Below are 20207 nucleotides of genomic sequence, written 5' to 3'. Positions count from 1 at the left end.
CCGACAGATGGACAGAAGCTGTCGAAACATTTGGGTCTAGACAGTGACTGTACTACGCTGTTGTCGCTGACTCCGTGACCATGGTGACTGTCTATTATGTGCCACTGGGACCAAGGGCAGGGAGCCCTACACCCGAGCCCGGTATCAACATCAAGAGAATGCTCCCGGATCCCTGGGAGATACCGTACTCTTGCCCATATGTGTAGGGCTCCCTGGTCCTAGAACCAGGATCGGCCACAATGATGAATGACTGTCAGTGTCACGATGGCAAGCGGCAAGGTCCACACTGCACTACCGATATTTAGAAGTAAGAACAAGTGGGGAGGGGTTCCCGTGTCTGTGTCCAGCGGAGACGCCACACAGGCTCAAACTAAACTAGGTGCCAAATTGCCAATACAGACAGACAGACAGACACACACGCACACAGACTTGGGGACCAAATTTCGGGCCCAGCCCATCATTAGCGTAATAACAAGAAATAGGAAAAGTAAATCCAATATACATTCTAAAACATTATAATAATATCCATGAGGTTTCCCACACGTCCACTAAGTATGAGAGGATGGCGAAGACGCTTTCTTCTCGCCAGCGAAAAGAATGATCTATCCAATTACTACAACTCGCCTAATGGCAAAACACTAAAACACTAAAACATTGAAGCTAGATTAGAGGCTCAAAAAGACACAATCCTATTTACACTGTAGAAGACTGCAGAGGTCACATAGCAAAAGAGTAAATATTTCTCAGTCATCTCACAATACGTCCATGTGTGTGTGTGTGTGTGTGTGTGTGTGTGTGTGTGTGTGTGTGTGTGTGTGTGTGTGTGTGTGTGTGTGTGTGTAAGTGTGTAAGTGTGTTGGTACATGGTGTGTGGGGGGGGGGGGTTGCACCACTGCCTTTTGACAGACATTCTGCATCAGAGTGGTACTGGCCCTTGCCGTGTCAGGACGGGAGGAGGGAAAATACTAAATAGTGATGTCTGTTGAAAGACACTAGCACCGTGATCATTCACTGGAACTGGGTCATGCTGGGTCATGCTGGGTCATGCTGGGTCATGCTGGGTCATGCTGGGTCATGCTGGGTCATGCTGGGTCATGCTGGGTCATGCGCTTCTAGACTGACACAGTGAGCATGTTTGTCAGTACGTTCGAAGGGCACTCCTTACGTTTCCAGCCTCTTGAAACTTGCCCGAAGTGATCCCGTCACTTCAAGTGCAATATCAACTCATCATGTGTGTGGGGTATGTACGTGTGGAAAGTTTCACTCACGCAGCGCTTTTCTACAGCTTGGCGAAGAGGTGTGCAATCCTAGGGTCCGGGAGGCCGTCGTCGTTTCGGAGAGCCTTCGAAGCCGTGGCATACATGTCAGATTTCATCATGGCCAGTGAGTCACGCATCATGTCACGGCCACCCTGTAACTGTAAGCCTTGCTCGACTAGCACAACAACAACAACAACAACAACAACAACAACAACAACAACAACAACAACAACAACAACAACAGCAGCAGCAGCAGCAGCAACAACAGCAGCAGCAGCAGCAGCAGCAGCAGCAGCAGCAGCAGCAGCAGCAACAACAACAACAACAACAACAACAACAACAACAACAACAACAACAACAACAACAACAACAACAACAACAACAGCAACAACAGCAGCAACAGCAGTGGTCACAAGATGGACAGATCAGTGCATATTTGCATCAAGTACCATGCTCACTAGATTAGAAGCCAGGGGCTTTTTTATTTTTTCAATGCCAATCTAAAGCCTCGCTCTATTTAGTTGCAATTCACTCAACTACATAGAGTGGTTGTCAGTTGACAAACCCCCTTTTATTTACAATGGAGTTGCGTGATGTCCACCACTTTCTGAGCCAATCTAAAGCATGCTTATATTATTCAAGAGGGGCTTCGATTTTTCAATACATACCATCATTACAAAATCAAGTCAGTAACCGAACTGTACACCGGTATCAAACTGGGGTAGTACATTAATGCCGGCTATCATGCGACTACACACGTACCACTGCACTTTACACCGGGCGACCTTGCTCACAATTCTTACTTTACAGTACATGGAACACTGCCTGGTCACTCCATGCTTTACCAATACTGGTCACTCCATGCTTTACCAATACTGGTCACTCCATGCTTTACGAATACTGGTCACTCCATGCTTTACGAATACTGGTCACTCCATGCTTTACCAATACTGGTCACTCCATGCTTTACGAATACTGGTCACTCCATGCTTTACCAATACTGGTCACTCCATGCTTTACGAATACTGGTCACTCCATGCTTTACGAATACTGGTCACTCCATGCTTTACGAATACTGGTCACTCCATGCTTTACGAATACTGGTCACTCCATGCTTTACGAATACTGGTCACTCCATGCTTTACGAATACTGGTCACTCCATGCTTTACCAATACTGGTCACTCCATGCTTTACGAATACTGGTCACTCCATGCTTTACGAATACTGGTCACTCCATGCTTTACGAATACTGGTCACTCCATGCTTTACCAATACTGGTCACTCCATGCTTTACGAATACTGGTCACTCCATGCTTTACGAATACTGGTCACTCCATGCTTTACGAATACTGGTCACTCCATGCTTTACCAATACTGGTCACTCCATGCTTTACGAATACTGGTCACTCCATGCTTTACGAATACTGGTCACTCCATGCTTTACGAATACTGGTCACTCCATGCTTTACGAATACTGGTCACTCCATGCTTTACGAATACTGGTCACTCCATGCTTTACGAATACTGGTCACTCCATGCTTTACGAATACTGGTCACTCCATGCTTTACCAATACTGGTCACTCCATGCTTTACGAATACTGGTCACTCCATGCTTTACGAATACTGGTCACTCCATGCTTTACGAATACTGGTCACTCCATGCTTTACCAATACTGGTCACTCCATGCTTTACGAATACTGGTCACTCCATGCTTTACGAATACTGGTCACTCCATGCTTTACGAATACTGGTCACTCCATGCTTTACCAATACTGGTCACTCCATGCTTTACGAATACTGGTCACTCCATGCTTTACGAATACTGGTCACTCCATGCTTTACCAATACTGGTCACTCCATGCTTTACCAATACTGGTCACTCCATGCTTTACGAATACTGGTCACTCCATGCTTTACCAATACTGGTCACTCCATGCTTTACCAATACTGGTCACTCCATGCTTTACGAATACTGGTCACTCCATGCTTTACCAATACTGGTCACTCCATGCTTTACCAATACTGGTCACTCCATGCTTTACGAATACTGGTCACTCCATGCTTTACCAATACTGGTCACTCCATGCTTTACCAATACTGGTCACTCCATGCTTTACGAATACTGGTCACTCCATGCTTTACCAATACTGGTCACTCCATGCTTTACCAATACTGGTCACTCCATGCTTTACGAATACTGGTCACTCCATGCTTTACCAATACTGGTCACTCCATGCTTTACCAATACTGGTCACTCCATGCTTTACGAATACTGGGTAGTCTGTGCTTTACGAATACTGGTCACTCCATGCTTTACCAATACTGGTCACTCCATGCTTTACCAATACTGGTCACTCCATGCTTTGTGAATACTGGTCACTCCATGCTTTGCGAATACTGGTCACTCCATGCTTTGCGAATACTGGTCACTCCATAGACTGTTTTCACAGATCGCAAGTAGCCCTGTTCTTCGCTGCTTCGGGGGAGAAAACTTCCAAACGACTGAGCATAACTTTCAGAGAGTTGACAGAAGCATGTACTGCGACAGGTCAGCAGATGCGGAACAAGACATCAGTGGAGTCCACCAAAGCTGCAACGACAACTGAAACAACTCAGTGTTGACATGTCGTGCAGGTATACAGTCACTGTAACTGCGAGTGATTTTCACTTTGCGCGGGGCTGGACTCTCGATCAGGGAGTCGTAAAATATTCTACGACTCCCCGTTCGACATGTACTGCCATGTGTACGGAGTACAGTATACAGTGTTCGTTAGTGCAAACGAGCTGGCCGCACAAACGAGCCGAGTTTCTGGCGAGTGAGCTAACGAGTTCCCGGCGAGCTCGTTTCAACACTAAAAGAGAGGATGGGGAAAGGGCTCACATCGCCACCTTATTACTATGCAGTTGCCCAATGCTGGAGTCAATTCTGTAGTTAATGCTGGAGTCAATGCTGGAGTCAATGCTGTAGTCAATGCTGGAGTCAATGCTGGAGTCAATGCTGGAGTCAATGCTGTAGTTCATTATGCAGGTCTATCTGTTACATTGGAAAAAATAAACTCACCTCCTTGCTGAACAAGTTCCTGTGAGTTACTGGTGGATGTGACAACGTCCACTAGACCAGCTTGCTTGGCACGTTCTGCAGTGAAACGATGGCCCAGCACGATGAAGTCGCGGTGCGCCGTGAGCGGTACCTTACACCTGTTAGTGCCACACAAACGCAGTCAACAGCACATTTCATGATTCACAAGAGAGAGAGAGAGAGATAGAGAGAGAGAGAGAGAGGGGGGGGGGGGAGAGAGACTCTTTCTTCAGACTGAAATTTCCGCAACTGTAGGAACACCACCACCCTCTAGGATCATGGCGCAGATGCAACTCCAAAAGCGGAGGGAGGTGAGTAGATCAGACCCACCACCAAGTGGTCAAAGACCAAAAATCCCATTTGCTGCATCCATATTAGTGACATTACCCTAGTGTCAGGCCAGGAGTTCTGAATTCACTGTGGGTCGCAGCACGGCTGGAAAAATCCTTCTGCTTCCAAGCAGGACATGAACCTTGTACCCTCTGAAGAAGAAGAAGTGTCCCAGAGTGTATTTCATTCATGAACGCTTACCACGGGTCCCTCTCCCCATATACAGCATGCGGTAAGCAAAGAGAGATTTTCCCTTCACTTGGGATTCCACTTCAGGTAAACAATAGTAATTCAATAGATTCTTGGTTGGAGGGAAGCAAATCAGCACACGAAGCACAGAATTGTATTCGACTTGAAAATTAATGGTACGAAAGGCCTAGTCGAAACTACTGTACCGTAAAATTCCGTTAATAAGCACCGGGCATATACTTTGCAGAGCGTCAAAAAACGGGCGTATATTTGGGCATGGGCTTATTTTAGGGCATGGGCGTTATTTCGGACGTAATCTGCAGAAGATCAATCTATCAGCAACCCACTAGTTTGAACCACCATTCACACTGAGTGCGGTACAGGTACATCAAACCACAGCTGGAAATTTGGTCGTAACCAAGAATGTAGCGATAAATAATTACAGATTTGATAGGTAAACCACTTGCTATGGTAAGTACAAGGCACAACAGGTACCGGCATGGCTGAAAACGTCGTGATGCTGAAGCAGGTAAGGCAGAACGCACGCTCGCGCGCTGGTCATTTTGAGTTCACTTTACGCCCTGGGCTTATTTTCGGGCAAGGGCACTAAAACGGACTTGAAGTGTACACCGCCTAAAACTGGGCTTATTATCGGACATGGGCGTTATTTAGGGTGGGCTTAGGCCAAGTAAAAAAAATCCTAGTTTATCGTCCCCGCCCGCCCCATTTTTCGAGGCCGCCCGGAATTTATTTTTATTTTTTAAATCTAGAATTTTGCCAAAAAGCTTGATTTTTTACGTCGGCTAAGGCTTGAAAACACAGCTTCGTCTTTCTGCCGAAAGTCCGTCTTCATCCTGTCGAGACCTCGACAGTTTTCCGTTCTTTCCGTAGTTGCGACTTTGTTGAGAAGCGACATGCCGTTTGTTTTGCTGCAAATCCGTCGCGGGTTGAAAGTTCTGAAGTCCTGGTATGGCTGTGTTGTCTCTGCGTCTTCAACTCTCTCGGACATTTTCACCCAGTTCAGCGCTGGCGAGTTGGACCATGGGGAGCGCCTTGAGGAGAGCGACGTTGTCTCTTGTGTCCAAGCTAGTGTTGGCGACACAAAGCAAGGTTCCAAAACCCCTGTGAGTCCAGATTCGCCAGTAGGCGAGACTGTCAGCGCTCTTGGGCAATACGTGGAATTCGTTATCGCTTGCCCTGAACAGGCAGCGACAGCGACAACACAGGAGAGAACTCCGTCTGGTGACGCTTTCGCTATGTTGATGGCTGCGTCGAAGACGCAGTGTGCTCTTCCGCCGAAATGGAACCCTGTCAACAAGAAAGCTGTGCTGAAAAATGATCTTCTGCTGTTCTTGGAGGAGAACAAGTTGGGCTGGGAAGAGGCGCTTGCTGGATCAGCTGGTGTGAACTTCGTAGGAACAATCAGTGATGCATTGTGGTATATCGATGGCAATCACCACACCTTGTCAAGTCGAGGTTGTGCAGTGCCTGCATTGTTGGAGAAGTTTGTTGGGTACAACACGCCGGAAGATCGCAAAAGGAGAAAGCGGGACCAGTCGAACCTGTGCCGCCAGAATTTGGATGCGTTGTCGTCATCCCTGTTCTTCTTGGCTGGCTGCTCCTACATGAAGCACCAGCACTGGAAAAGTGTCCGGGAAGCTGTGTTGAGACTTGCTGACAACTTCCGCAAGTATGCTGCGTACCTGAAAGCGCATCTGGATACAGTCTACACCAGTGAAGCCAAGCGTACCTGCGTGAGAACTGACGTGGATGAGCTGAAGGTGATTGGGGCGACTCTAGTCGTGAAGCCAACTCTGGGTGCGAGATATAGAAGTCTGCACGCCGCTATATCTGCTGCTGAGGATTATGAACACATCCTGATTGAGGACCATTGTCCTACTGAACATCGCCGGAGACACGAGTACCTGGAGGGGATAGTTGTGCCCGTCAAGTGCGTTCTGTATTCGTACACTGGCAGCAAGGCGCATGTGCATTTCATCTGGCGTATTCCAGAGTGTGCTGAGGAATCTGAGCTCCTGCAAAAGAATTCCGCCATCCAGCAACAGCTCAAATCCTGCATGCCAACATTCCACACTCGCATTATGCGAAGGGAATTCATCCATCTGTTTGGCTCTGTGACGAACACCAAGCCTGCATTTCTGCGGGAGGTGTACAGAAGGCTCACGGGAGATGCGAGTGCCAGTACAAACGCAGACCAAGCAGCAGTGGACAAACGAATTGCAGAAATGTTCGAAACAGAGGATGCAGACCTCATCTGGGATTTGCGCACTGTGAACAGCGGTAGGCCCGAGTCATATACTGCTTTTCTTGAGCAATGCCAGCAATACATTGAGAGCTCCGTGGAGACTGCAGTTGATGACCGACGGCATGACAATGTGGAAGAAGACAACACTGTCATTACTCACCTTGCCAAGGCCTTGAGCGTCAGGGATATGCACGAGGAGGCCACTAAGCGTTGCCCTCCAGACACACCCATCCCGTCAGTGCAATGGCTCCGGTATCAGTTCTGGCCGAGAAATCCTGCATTGGCTACAGCTCGCCACTACACGGGCAAACTCAAAGTAAAATTCATGGTTCAATCACGTCAGTTCCGGACAGCTCACATTGACTGCCACTACGCCAGCGCTCTGTTTCGCTATGAACGGGAATTTGCTGTGCAGTTTCGTGATCATGTGTGCTTTGTATGCCAAGATGACAAGCACACAATCAAAGTTGGAGAGCCTGGGCATCCTGTGGCAGCAGTAGATCGAGGCAAGCCGGTTCTGGTTGGGCTGAATGAAAAACTGGTAGTTTCGGACCACGATTTCACGAAGTTCAATCTCACACCAAGCGTGAATCTCATTGTGGATGTGCCAGAATCCATTGATGACTCCTTCTATCGCGGAACAGTCCACGTGGGCTTGAAGGACTGTGTATTTCAACATTCCTCTCCATCGCGCCATGGTTGCGAGCTCCTGAGTATCCTGCAGAAAGGCGATGTAAAACCTATCCTCTGCATGTACACCGATGGCGGGCCCGACCATCGTCCAACCTACCTCTCCACGCAGTTGTCCCTCCTGTCGCTGTTCATCAAGCTCGACCTAGATTATGTCTGTGCTGTTCGAACACCCCCGTACAACTCTTGGAAGAATCCGGTGGAGCGCATCATGTCGATCTTGAACATCGCTTTGCAGGGTGTCGGTGTAGTTCGGAATGAGACCACTTTCGAGAATCAACTGAAAGGCTGCAACAACATGAAGGACATCAGGAATGCTGCCGTGAAGACCCCTGGCCTGAAAGATGCAGTGCTGGATGCAATGGAAGATATGAAGATCTTGATTTGCTCGCTGTTCCAACGCCTTCGCCTGACGGGTGTACCATTCCAGTGCTTTCATGCTGCCACGGACGAGGAGGTTGAGGCTTTTCGTGACACCGTCAAACTCATCGACCCGTCACTGGATACCAAGAGTACCACCAAGCAGTCCATTTCAAAGAACAAGGTACTTCTGACATTCCTGGAAGAGCACTGCATTGCCCGGCATTACTCCTTCACCATCCTGAAGTGTGGCAAACCAGCATGCTCAGTGTGCAAGCCTCCGCGACTGCCAGAGGATGTCTTCTCGAAGCTGCATCACCTCCCAGACCCTGTACCTGATGGCGAGCGGTACAAGAGCTTTGATGCTGTATATGGCGAACCAACATCGGAGAAGCACAGGCCATCTCTGGTTGCAGCAAGCCAGTCAGCCTCTGGTGGTCATGGCATGCCATTCCCGCCCAGCGCCCAGTATGCCAAGAATGTCAAGGAGGTCATCAGGTGCTCCGAGTGTGGCAAGCCTCGTGTTCTGTATGCCAAGCAGAGCGTCAAGTCAGCAGCACGTGTGGAACTGGTCGCGGCCTTGGAGACCCTGAGCTTCTCCTGTGGCAGTCATCTCACGGATGTAGCTTGCGAAGTCACCAGTGCCCTGGCTTCCGTGCACGTCAAGGGAAATCTCACATGTGACAGTCCTATTGAGATCCCGTACTACTCTGCTGGGTATCCCACTGTATGCTGCTACTGCGCTTCAGGAGAGGGTCTAGTCAATAATGCCGATGCGTATCCTGTGTGTGGTGCTTGCCAGGAGTCTGGGAAGAGCGCCATGAAGAAGCGTACCCGCACGCATGTCCCTCAGGGGAAGAAGTGAATTGTATTCCAACATGTTCCCTTTATGACTGACTATTGGTTACTGTCCTGACTGGTTCTTTCCCTTCTGCAGCTTTCTATCATTTATCTGGTGGTCTGTGTGAACCAAACAGTATTGGGGTTTGTGTCTTATGAGTGGAGTGACAATCTGTCGATCCAAAGATTTTGCATGTAATTGTTTATGTACATATAACTGTTATAGCATTGTGTATTCCATACACTACCACTATTCTGTTGCAGATTGTTGCACATGATGTGTCATTGTTTACCAAGAACTATACTAGTCTGTAGCACATCAAAAAATAAAAAATAAAAATAAAATCCGCCCTCCCTCCCCGATTTTTGTGAAAAAAAGGACGATAAACTGGGATTTTATTTTACTTGGCCTTATTTATGGAATTTTACGGTATGTCAACAAATATTCGGCGCATATTTATTTTCGGCCTGGTCATGTTTGGCCGAAAATTTGTTGTCGGCGAAAGTTTGTTTTGCGAGGTTCAGTGTGACAGTGTATACAGGCGGCAGTGTGACAGTGTATACAGGCGGCAGGAGTACAGGCCGGAAATTTGATGTGGCCGAAATGGGTTTTAGCCCTGGGAGGCCGAAGGGGCCGAAAATTTGTAGACTTCAGCGCTGTAATTTCACAAATTTTCGGTGTACTTTTATTTTCAGTACTTTCGGTGCATCTGTTTCATACCTAAAGTTTCAATAACGGAACAAACACTAACACACGTAATCCAATAGGGAACTGCTTCTCTGCACCTACATTTTTTGTTCACCTACCCTTGCCTTGTGCCCTCATACCGAAAATATTGAGCACCTAAAATTCCTTAAGTTAGAGTATAATATTATGGCTTGTGTGCATCGTTCGTGTGCTGAATAGTTATCTCTAAAGGAAACTTTCTACAGTTTCAGTCTACAGCAAGGCACTGGAGAATCTCACCGTAGAAGTTCCAACATGCCGGGACGAAACGGGAGCTGCAAGAAAACTTCCGGCATTGAGAGCCAGCCTCGCTTGGACGACATGACGCGTCCATCGTGCGCAAGAGCCAGCATTCCACCACCGGCAAACGCGTGCCCTGCGACAAGGAAAAAACAATCGAAAGTGGAGACAGGTTGCAGATAGAATGGAGTGCAATACACAGGACTTTGGTGCATATTGGTCAATTGTAAAGAGACTATAGACTTGTATTGTTAATTACTGCATGTTCATAGCTCGTTTATCCAACCTAACCATGACAAGGCACTGCCAGCAAGTTGGAAATGTCCGTGTTCCGAGTGGGAGGATGAATCTCTAACTCTATGCTACATCGTATCTGCTTGTTGCAGCTACATAGTCAGCTACCAACCGATCGATATATAGACAACACAGTAGTCCTCACTCGACAAGAAGAACATTCTAGGAGGGAGAGACGCTAGCCAAGGTGTACAAGATTAGCTTTCAGCACTTCCACTTAAATAATTTCACGCTGGATATTCCATGACTGCTGGAATTGGTAAAAATCGGTACGACCATTGCCGTACCAATGGCACCGGCCCTGTTACTGCTTTTACTTGAAGTTTTAGCGCGTACATGCACTGTAGTTCACGTACACACTGTAAACATGGATCAGCAGTGCTCACGGCTGCAAGGCCAGCGCCCCGTGGCCGCTTGACTTCTCAACGGATTTCTGATAATTATTCTATGTCCGCCACGGTAGTATAGCTGGAGACGTGTAGGTTTATTCATTCTGGGAAGATGAATTACTTGCCATGGGTATCACACCACACATCACTATGAAACCGTAAGACTGTAAATACCTGCAATACCACTCCAACTACAATAATGTACTAAATTGCGTAGAAAAACACAGAGATGAACGAATGAAATGAACGAGAGAGAAAAAAGCCATAGTTAGTGACTAGTAGTAGGCTGGATCAAGGTACCTGTACCTCAGTAGGCAGAAATGCCTATCATCATTCTGGCATGGCCCTAGGCCTGTGGGACTGCCCTATTCAAAATTTAATAATAATAATAATAATAATAATGTTGAACGGCCTCTGCTGGGATGACGACTACACCATAGCTCAGTGGTTAGAGCATCGCTGGCTACAAGCGAAGGTCCCTGGTTCGAGTCTTGGTGGTGACAGTCAATTTTTTCTTCAGACTTTTCCCGTTTGTCTCTTTCCCTCAAGCCAGTTAATAATAATAATAATAATAATAATAATAATATTAACTGGTTTGAGGGAAAGAGACAAACGGGAAAAGTCTGAAGAAAAAATTGACTGTCACCACCAGGACTCGAACCAGGGACCCTCGCTTGTAGCCAGCGATGCTCTAACCACTGAGCTATGGTGTAGTCGTCATCCCAGCAGAGACCGTTCAACATTTTCTTCAGACTTCGTAACTCACACTTCCTGTGAATCCACACAGGCGGGTGGGACGCAGCCCTCACTGTAACCCACACACTTCACGTACAAACTAGCACGCGGGGAGCCCCAAGTCATAAAATATTAACTGGTTTGAGGGAAAGAGACAAACGGGAAAAGTCTGAAGACAATAATAAGGACGTTTAGCAATGCGAAAATTCGAACTTTTGGTGGTGGTGATATTTCGCGAAAATCTGTTTCGAAAAAGAAAACTTGTGAGGTTCAGCAATGCGAAATGACTTTTTCTCGAAGTTATTTGAATCTTATAGTACCGTACCGTATATGCAGCTCAGTCTCAAGCAGGGGGCTGTAAAATTACTACTCCCTGTAGTCAAATGCGTACCGAGAAAAGAGAAAGTTACTTTCGCAAATCACTGCAACTTCGCGTCCAAGTTTTCGAAGTTTCGAGCTTTTTTCTGTACTCATTCCCAAACTTGAATTTTCTTTCGAACTTTCGCATTGCTAAACGTCCTTAATGATAATAATAATAATAATAATAATGTACAGTCGAATGTCACTTATCCGACCACTTCGGGAATCAGGCATGGATAACTGGATATGTTGGATAACTGATATCATTTTTTATGTGCATATATGGCTGGATTTCACTGATTTATGTACACAATACCCAAATATATGTAGGACTCAGTGTAGAGTCCATGCACTATATGATGTCCAGCACCCTATATAGAGTCCATTGGTCCAAAATCCACTATACAGAGTCCAGGAGTCCACTCAGTTTTGATCAGCTTCATCCTGCCGCGCAATCCCCTATAAGGAGTACACTTTTTCTACAAGTCCCCTATTCACGGTCCAGGAGTCCAGTTTATCCAGTCACGCCGTCCTCGACGTCCTGTGTGTTGTGCCCGAAAGAGAACAAACAACTTTTCAGTTTTGCTTGCCTCGTGGCAGCGCATTCCTTTCTTCACTTCAGCCATCGCTGCCAGTTCTGCTGTGCAGTTGCTGACAGTAATCTGTCTCGAGGTAACCAAGGAGGATAAGGAGACGTTCAAAATCAAATCTGGAAAGCGTCTTGTGGTTCTCTGAAGACGTTTCATCAGTGCGCGGGATGAAAGCAGAAATTGCAGAACGAGAAAAGTTCAGAACAGTTCAAATCTGACGAATCAGGTACACTGACACTCTCTTTCGTTCGACACCACAAGGATCCCCTCTTTGGCTGGCCATTGCTGCCAGTAAGGCGGTTGAACGGTTTCATCAGAGCGAGGGATGAAAGCAGAAAGCGGAGAACGAGAAAAGTTCAGCACAGTTCCAATCTGACGAGTCAGATACACTGACACTCTCTTTCGTTCGACGCCACAAGGATACCCTGTTTGACTGGACAAGAGCTGCCTGTACCACCGTGTCAAAAGGCTGTCCAACTACATGGCAGGACGATGACTGAGGTAAGGAAGCTTTTGCTCGTTTCGATTGGTCTGCTGTTCTGTCGTTATGCTTGACTTTTTTTTTCCATTTTCAAGGATCGTATCGCGTTTGTTTGAGGTTGCTTGAATGAATGCCCTAAAAGTAATCAACCACTTCGTAATAGTCCTCAAGGACTGCAAGGACTTTGCATCAATTGTATACGATCGTCTAGCTATCATCAATAATTATTATTATTTTATTTCATGAGAAATGTATTTTTATCCCTGTGATAATTAAGTGAACTCCACGACACTCGTCCTCTACTAGGCTCTAGTATGATGTCAAATACAATGGGATAACGCAGTGCCAGTGTGCTAGTAGTAGTAGTAGGAAGATTTCTTGTATGCCGATGACAAGAAAAAGCTTCTCAAGCTAATACATGTACTGTAAATATACAAAATTTCGGCGCTGCAAAATTTCGGCACTTCACGATTTTTGACGTTTCGGCGGCGATTTATTTTCGGCGTGGGGTACTGGGTAGAGGGCATGGTATAGTGCAACAGATGCTGTGAAAAATTTCATCGGCGTTTTGGGTTGGTGCCGAATATAGCCGAAATTAAATAGCTGCCGAAAATTTGTATATTTACAGTACTCGTATTCCATGAAGTAACCGTTTTGATGTCACAAACATGACATTGTGTCAGTGAAACTGCCTCGTGACAACAAATCAGTGCATTTCCATCTTGGGGAAGATTGACTGACGGCAACGCTGTACAGATTGTTCAAATCATCGAATTTCAATTTAGTTGCAGTGAAGTGAAACACTGTGTACACTACATGTATGGTGGTGTGTCTGTGCGTCTTGAGCGTGCACAAACGATCTTATTCCTCGTATTACTAATAGATTATTGTCCCCACCGTCACCTGTTCACAGGTCTTTGAGTGGATGGATTTTCATTGAGCATCACATTCGTTGAGAACTTGGTAGTTGTGTGCTCCCATGCATCATTACGGTAATAAGCGTATCCTTGTGTTATCTATTTGTTGCAGGTGTGCTGATCTTCAGAAGCTTGCGGAACTGAGTGCTGCTAAACATTTGCATGGCCATGAGCAATGGTGAAGCTTGCTATTGCACTCTCAGCATGTGCTAGTAGTATGCTGACTACTGCACTATGTTACTCTCTTAGTCTTACACTACTACATGTATGTAAACGTGCGTGCACCCGTCCACGTATGCATTCGTTTCGTATAATTATTTGTTATCCCTCTTGACTTTACGTGTAAATGGGTGGACGTTTGCATGGCTGTTGGAGTTGCGTGTGTATTGTGTCTCTACTCTTTTCTTGGTGTTTTCTTGGCATTGTATAAGTTTGTGTGTGTGTGTGTGTGTGTGTGTGTATTGTATTGTATTTATTTAAAAGGATTCTCCAAAAGCAAATGGATGCTTATCACGGAAGTCTCCCACATAAATATCGCAAGAAAAATGGGGAAATGGGGGAGAGGAGAGTGGAAGATGAAGCATGGGAAGAAGGGAAACAAGTACCTAAATATCGAGGTATAAAAGCAGGAAAGAAATCGACGAGGGAAGAAATCACCTCTGCAGATAATAGCGGGACATTTAGATGATGTGTGTGTGTGTGTGTGTGTGTGTGTGCGCGCGCGCACAATAATTTGAAAACAAATAATTAATCCTTGGCTCTCCATTATTCTCTTTCGATTCTTGGTTTTTTTCTAGGTATTTTCTTGGCGTTGTGTGGGTGTGTGCATGTGTGCGTGTGTGCGTGCACAATAATTTGGCAACACTACATGATTGAGATATTGTAATTTGCAGCGTCTGCGAAGAGACCACTTGATTTGAGGATGGTGTTTGTAGGGTTTTTCATGTAATGAAGTGGCTGCAGTGGCGCCTCAATACTTATATTAATTTTTATCTTGAGAAGTGAATGATGTAAAGGATTAAAGGGAGAGGCCGGTTTCTGGTTAATATTCACTGCTTACAGCAGATCCTATGTCTAATTTCGAACTCTGGATAGGGGATGCCTAATTGGCTGGACTTTATACAGGGAGTGTTGTCCACATAAAGACTCCTTATAGTTGATTTCAAAGTTTGGACTCCATACAGTTGATTTTGGACCAATGGACTCTATATAGGGGTTGGACATCATATAGGGGCTGGACGCTCTACTGAGTCCAACATATATTCATGCATATTCATGAATTGCTCCATGTACACATACATGTTAGCATACTTGACCACATCTACTTCAAGTAAATGCATATTACACCGTATAATATTAGGGATGTCAGCGAACGCACTGCGCAGGCCTCTGCGCATGCATTGCGTCATCGATTTTTTGAACGTGATCGCGGCCGACAGAGAAAACATGGCCGCGGTCTGTTTGCACCGCTGGAAGTCGTAAAATTACTGTTCTTCTGTCCCCGCGACCATTCAAATCATACGCGATACGGAGGACCCACGTACTCACCACATTCTCCCCGGTCGATTTCTCTGAAAGTTTGCACACCGTGAAACACCAGTATGAGAGGTGTTAAGGCCAATTTTCAAGGGATTACCCTGGTTGGATCGTTCCAAAATCGGACTTGCATTTCTCGCTCGAGGCCATTTCTTGCGCGATGGAAGCGCCCTGCCCTGGTGAGTAACCAGCGTCGCGCTTGGTAGAGAGTTGCTGCAATCAGCTCCCTGATGTCTTCGCTGCCATTGTCAGAAGCGATGGACCATGAATTTGTTTGAGAGTCTCTGGATGCTACTTTTCCTCAGCCTAGTTTTCAGCCATTCCGTGCATCTTCTTCGCACGATTTATTTTGCAAAAAAATGAAAGTGTTCATGAGTTTTCTTGTCGGCCGCGCGTAGATGGGCCAGGCTGACCTGCGCAGATGGGCTGCGCAGTGCGTTCGCTGATATCCCTAATAATATACCCAAAAAAACATTTTTTAAGGATTTTACTCTTGAGAGTCATAAAATTACCACTCCCGGGCTTGTCGGATAACCGACGTGCTCGGATAACTGGCGACCGGATAAGTGACATTCGACTGTACTATTATTACAGGGAGAGACGTTGTCCTTTTGTATTCTTGATACATGCTCAACATGTACTACTTGAAGTACTATTGGAGACGTGTACATTTATTAGGGGAAATGTGGCATTCTTGGGAGGGAGGGGTGTGGAGTGTAGGGGATTGCACAGCTTACCGTTCACGGCTGCCACGGTGACGAGCGGAAATTCCAGGAAGCGTGCCAGCGAGTGCTGGACCAATGCGACAAACTCTTTCTGTCCCTGGCTGTCCTGTGTTCCTAGCCAATTCAGGTCTATGCCGTTGGAGTAGAACCGACCCTTGCCTGAAGTCACTAACATAGTACAATCACCATATCTACAAACACGCACACCGACAGACAGACACACACACACGTGCACACACAGATACAGACACACACACACACACGGAAAAATCAGCAAACGCTGGCATCTGAACAGTGACATAGCAGCACAGGTCTAGCCAAAGGATTCATTAACAAAATAATCCAGGGGTAGATACCCAATGCTGTAGACAGCAAGTGGTTTCGGCCATAAAGGCCTCTTCAGTCCAGGGGTAGATACAGGGGTAGATACAGGGGTAGATAGCTGAACTGCACAACAGGAGCATGACCATGGGCTTGGTGGATACAGACTTGGTGGATAAGGATATCTTTAAAAACGTTTCGACAATTTTTTGTCTTCTTTGGAATGATGACGATCCTCATCACATTGGTATCCATCAGAGTCGAATCTTACTCCCTCACACGCCGCTCTGACTGCAAACGTATGTACGGTTTATTGCCAATAAAAGTGTCTGACATGTCGTGAGAGGCGAGAGTAGATAGCAGAAGTACATAGAGCATTCCGGACTCGATCATGCGATCCTCTCTATGACTAGGCTCGTGGGTAGGTATGGTGGACATGTTACCCCCCCCCCCCCCCCCCTGCAGATGCCTCTGCCTCGGTAGTCGCATCCAGTATGCGAGGTCAGTCATCATGCCTGACCTCCTATACGGATCTAATGCCTTCTCCTCCTCCCTCAAGGCTTCACAGCATGATCGCCTTCAGGTCCTGCAGAAGCGAGCGGCGAGAGCGGTATACGGTTTGCCGCCTCACACCTCTGCCCAGCCTCTGCTCGAACGGATGTCCCTGTACAGAGTTCGCAAGTACTACGCTCAGAAGCGACTCGTCCTGGTGTGGCGCTGTGTCAATGGGAAAGCCAGCAGTGTCCCCCAGGATCTATTCTCACCATCAGCTGGTATCACCACCCGGCACCGGGTTTTCCGGGGCCTCACTGTCCCCTCGGCACAATCAGAAGTCGGCAGATCTCGCCTGGCCTTTCAGGCAGCCTTGGCCTGGAATGCACTCCCAAGGAGTCAGTGTAACGGAGATCAAGGCTGCTCAGCAATTTAAGCTTGCCTCCATCCCCTACACCTTGCAATGAATGCTCTGTCTGACTTTGCACGTCCACACACTCCGTCAAGTATTCTTCTCTGCGTGTTTGTGCACCTATGAACTCTTTGTGTTCCCTCTGTTGACGTTGCAAAATCGCTTATCATATCTCCCGTACAAAATTACATAGCAATTTGTTCTTCGCTGCTACCCCCAACCACACGTTGATGTGCCCACCACGCACCACTAATCCATCTTCCCAATGCCCCTAACCTCACTGCTTACCTCTGTGTATACAGTCAACTTCGCTAATAACAACTGCGGATATAACGACAGAATTTCCATGCCCACAGCAAAGTACCATCTGACTGTATACATTTAACTTCGGATATAACGACTATCTGAATAACAATTCGCGAATAGCGACAGGATTTTAGTGCCCCGATGTCATATTCACCGCTTGAATAACGACTTTCTGGGCTTTTGACACAGAGTTTGGTACGTACAGTCCATTCATAAAAAAATGGGTCCTGGCTCTGGCGAGCTCCCGTATTTGGCGATTTTTCGTGATTTCATCGTACACAGTGCAGTGCTGCGAACTTTGAAATTTGAAAAAGGGTCCAAAAAGGGTGCCTGAACTGGGGTTCGAACCGCAGAATGCACTGTTGCAGGCGGGGTCAAACGGCCTGGATTTTGATGGTTTTTCCCAATTCAGTGCTTTTGGGGCAAAACCTGGCCGAAATCCTATTCTTGCTATGGCTTGCTTTTTGGACAAAAAAACTTCAGAAACATAATTGGAAGAGGATTCCATATGGGATTGCAGAAAAAAATTCTAAAAAAACTCAACGTTTGACCCATTTATGGCCAAAAGCTAGAAGTTCATTTTTTTCTGAATGGACTGTAGTTCCATGTAGCAGAAACTCACTATTGAATGATATCAGTCACGTGCCGGGTTGTAGAGTCAGAAGTTCAGAGTCAGAGGTTCAGAGTCAGAGGTTCAGAGTCAGAGGTTCAGAGTCGGAGCCCATCATGAACACTTACATGATCATTGCATGCAGTTCATCAACAAAGGTCAGGGCGTGGCGAGGCCTGTGGAAACGTGTTATTTGTGATGCACCGATGCACACAGGCGATACACTGTGTCATTCGTGGGATTCTGGCAGCTGCAAGATGTGTGGCATCGGTGCATCACGAATAACACGTTTCCACAAGCTCTGACTCTGAACCTCTGACTCTACAACCCGGCACGTGACTGATATCATTCAATAGTGAGTTTCTGCTAAACGGAACTACGTACCAAACTCTGTGTCAACTGCAGTGAAGTTTGACACGAATTTTTTGTACGTTGTGCCGGTTCTGCTGTGCGTAGCATTCTGTATTTTGTATTAAATTGTGTATTTATGGATTCTCCACGGCATGCTCGAACTTCCCGCCACATGTACTCTGTGCGCTCAGTTTTCACACAGAGACGCGCTTCACACGGAAAACGGTATGCAAATATCCGTGTAAAACTTGATCCCGTACCGCGACGAGGTTTCCATCGGCCATACGTACTTTGGTACGTTTTACCGTGTGACAGAAATTCACTAATAATAATAATTATTTGAAACTCGGATGTTGAGCCATAAATACATGTAGAAGAGAAAAGGACATATCGATACGAGTTAAGAGTAACTCTCCATCACTGTAACATGATACTATATACAGTCAGAAAGTGCAATACTAGGCACAAAACTGACAGAGTACTGAAACATTCAACGTCCTGACACCTAGCTTCAACACATCTCCGTAGCGCTAACCGACAGCCTTCCAACTTGGAAGGTTCAAGGTTATGGAAAGACCAAAGAGGGGAAGGCAAGCGCAACGAAAATGAGCAAAAGCTACAGTCCCAACGGAACAAAGAATGTCGATTGTTACTGGACGATGACGAGACCAGTACGATATTTGACAAAGCGGTCTAACTACAATTCGAAGCAGCAAAGCAGCACACCACCCAACTTGGGTGGGTCATAAATATCAAAGATAAATAAAGAAAGGGAAGCTTTGCGAAAACGAATTGTACAAGCCGAAAGCCAAACTCCTACAGTACTCCTCATGCATGACATTGTGATGGACTAGTTGACTACAAAACAAGTTGTTTCACACGACATACGTTTCGCCGTATGGTTCGTGACGGCTCATCAGGTGTGCAATTTGAAACTCTCTTTGGTCTTTCCATAACCTTGAACCTTCCAAGTTGGAAGGCTGTCGGTTAGCGCTACGGAGATGTGTTGAAGCTAGGTGTCAGGACGTTGAATGTTTCAGTACTCTGTCAGTTTTGTGCCTAGTATTGCACTTTCTGACTGTATATAGTATCATGTTACAGTGATGGAGAGTTACTCTTAACTCGTATCGATATGTCCTTTTCTCTTCTACAAATAATAATTATCATTCAATTTTTTTTAAAAGTTACATGTATCCTAAATTTCCTAAAATAATTCACTACTAGTGGTACATGTATATGGTTGGGAAGGGGAGTGCAGATCCTGGAGCGCACACGGTTTAACATTTCCTCACTTGTCATCGTTTAGGATCGTATCCAGCAGGCCATTCAGTCTTTTCAAATAGTCCGTTCTAAAGCGATTCTCGCTGTCACCAAGCCAGATTACAGCCACATTCGGACTGCGCAGCTCAAGCTGAGGAAACTCTGACATTCTGTAGCCACTTTAGCTGACGAATAAATGTAAAGGGCACATGCAACGTTATTTGCTGGGGAGCTGGATTGCAGACAAGAAAAATGAATCCTACTGAAGCGAAGGAGGATTTCAGACTCTTCCTCTTTCTCTTTTTTTAGTTGCCGCACGTCATGCGCTATGCAATGCAATGATTTATACGTATATATCAGGGCTTTTTTTTTATTTCCCCGGGCGCCTTCGTCATGACTTTTGTAACCATAGAGAAATATGGCGCCAAATGCGAAACACAAAAAG

The 20207-nt window shown here is 46.2% G+C and overlaps 1 protein-coding gene across 1 annotated transcript; it reads right to left on the bottom strand.

The window, feature by feature from the left end:
- Positions 1 to 436: 436 nt before the first annotated feature.
- On the bottom strand, positions 437 to 20061 carry LOC135818552 (uncharacterized). The gene is made up of 5 exons (XM_065331951.1): positions 19795 to 20061; positions 16023 to 16201; positions 9984 to 10119; positions 4324 to 4460; positions 437 to 1434 (listed from the first exon to the last, which is right to left on the bottom strand). Exons 1-5 carry the CDS (start codon positions 19929 to 19931, stop codon positions 1280 to 1282), a joined length of 744 nt encoding a protein of 247 aa, XP_065188023.1. The 5' UTR covers positions 19932 to 20061; the 3' UTR covers positions 437 to 1279.
- Between the last annotated feature and the right edge of the window lie 146 nt (positions 20062 to 20207).

This window comes from Sycon ciliatum, chromosome 5, assembly GCF_964019385.1.
Source record: "Sycon ciliatum chromosome 5, ocSycCili1.1, whole genome shotgun sequence".
Lineage (NCBI taxonomy): Eukaryota > Metazoa > Porifera > Calcarea > Leucosolenida > Sycettidae > Sycon > Sycon ciliatum.
Note: the sequence above shows the minus strand (reverse complement) of the source record. Positions and strands in the feature narration are given on the sequence as shown.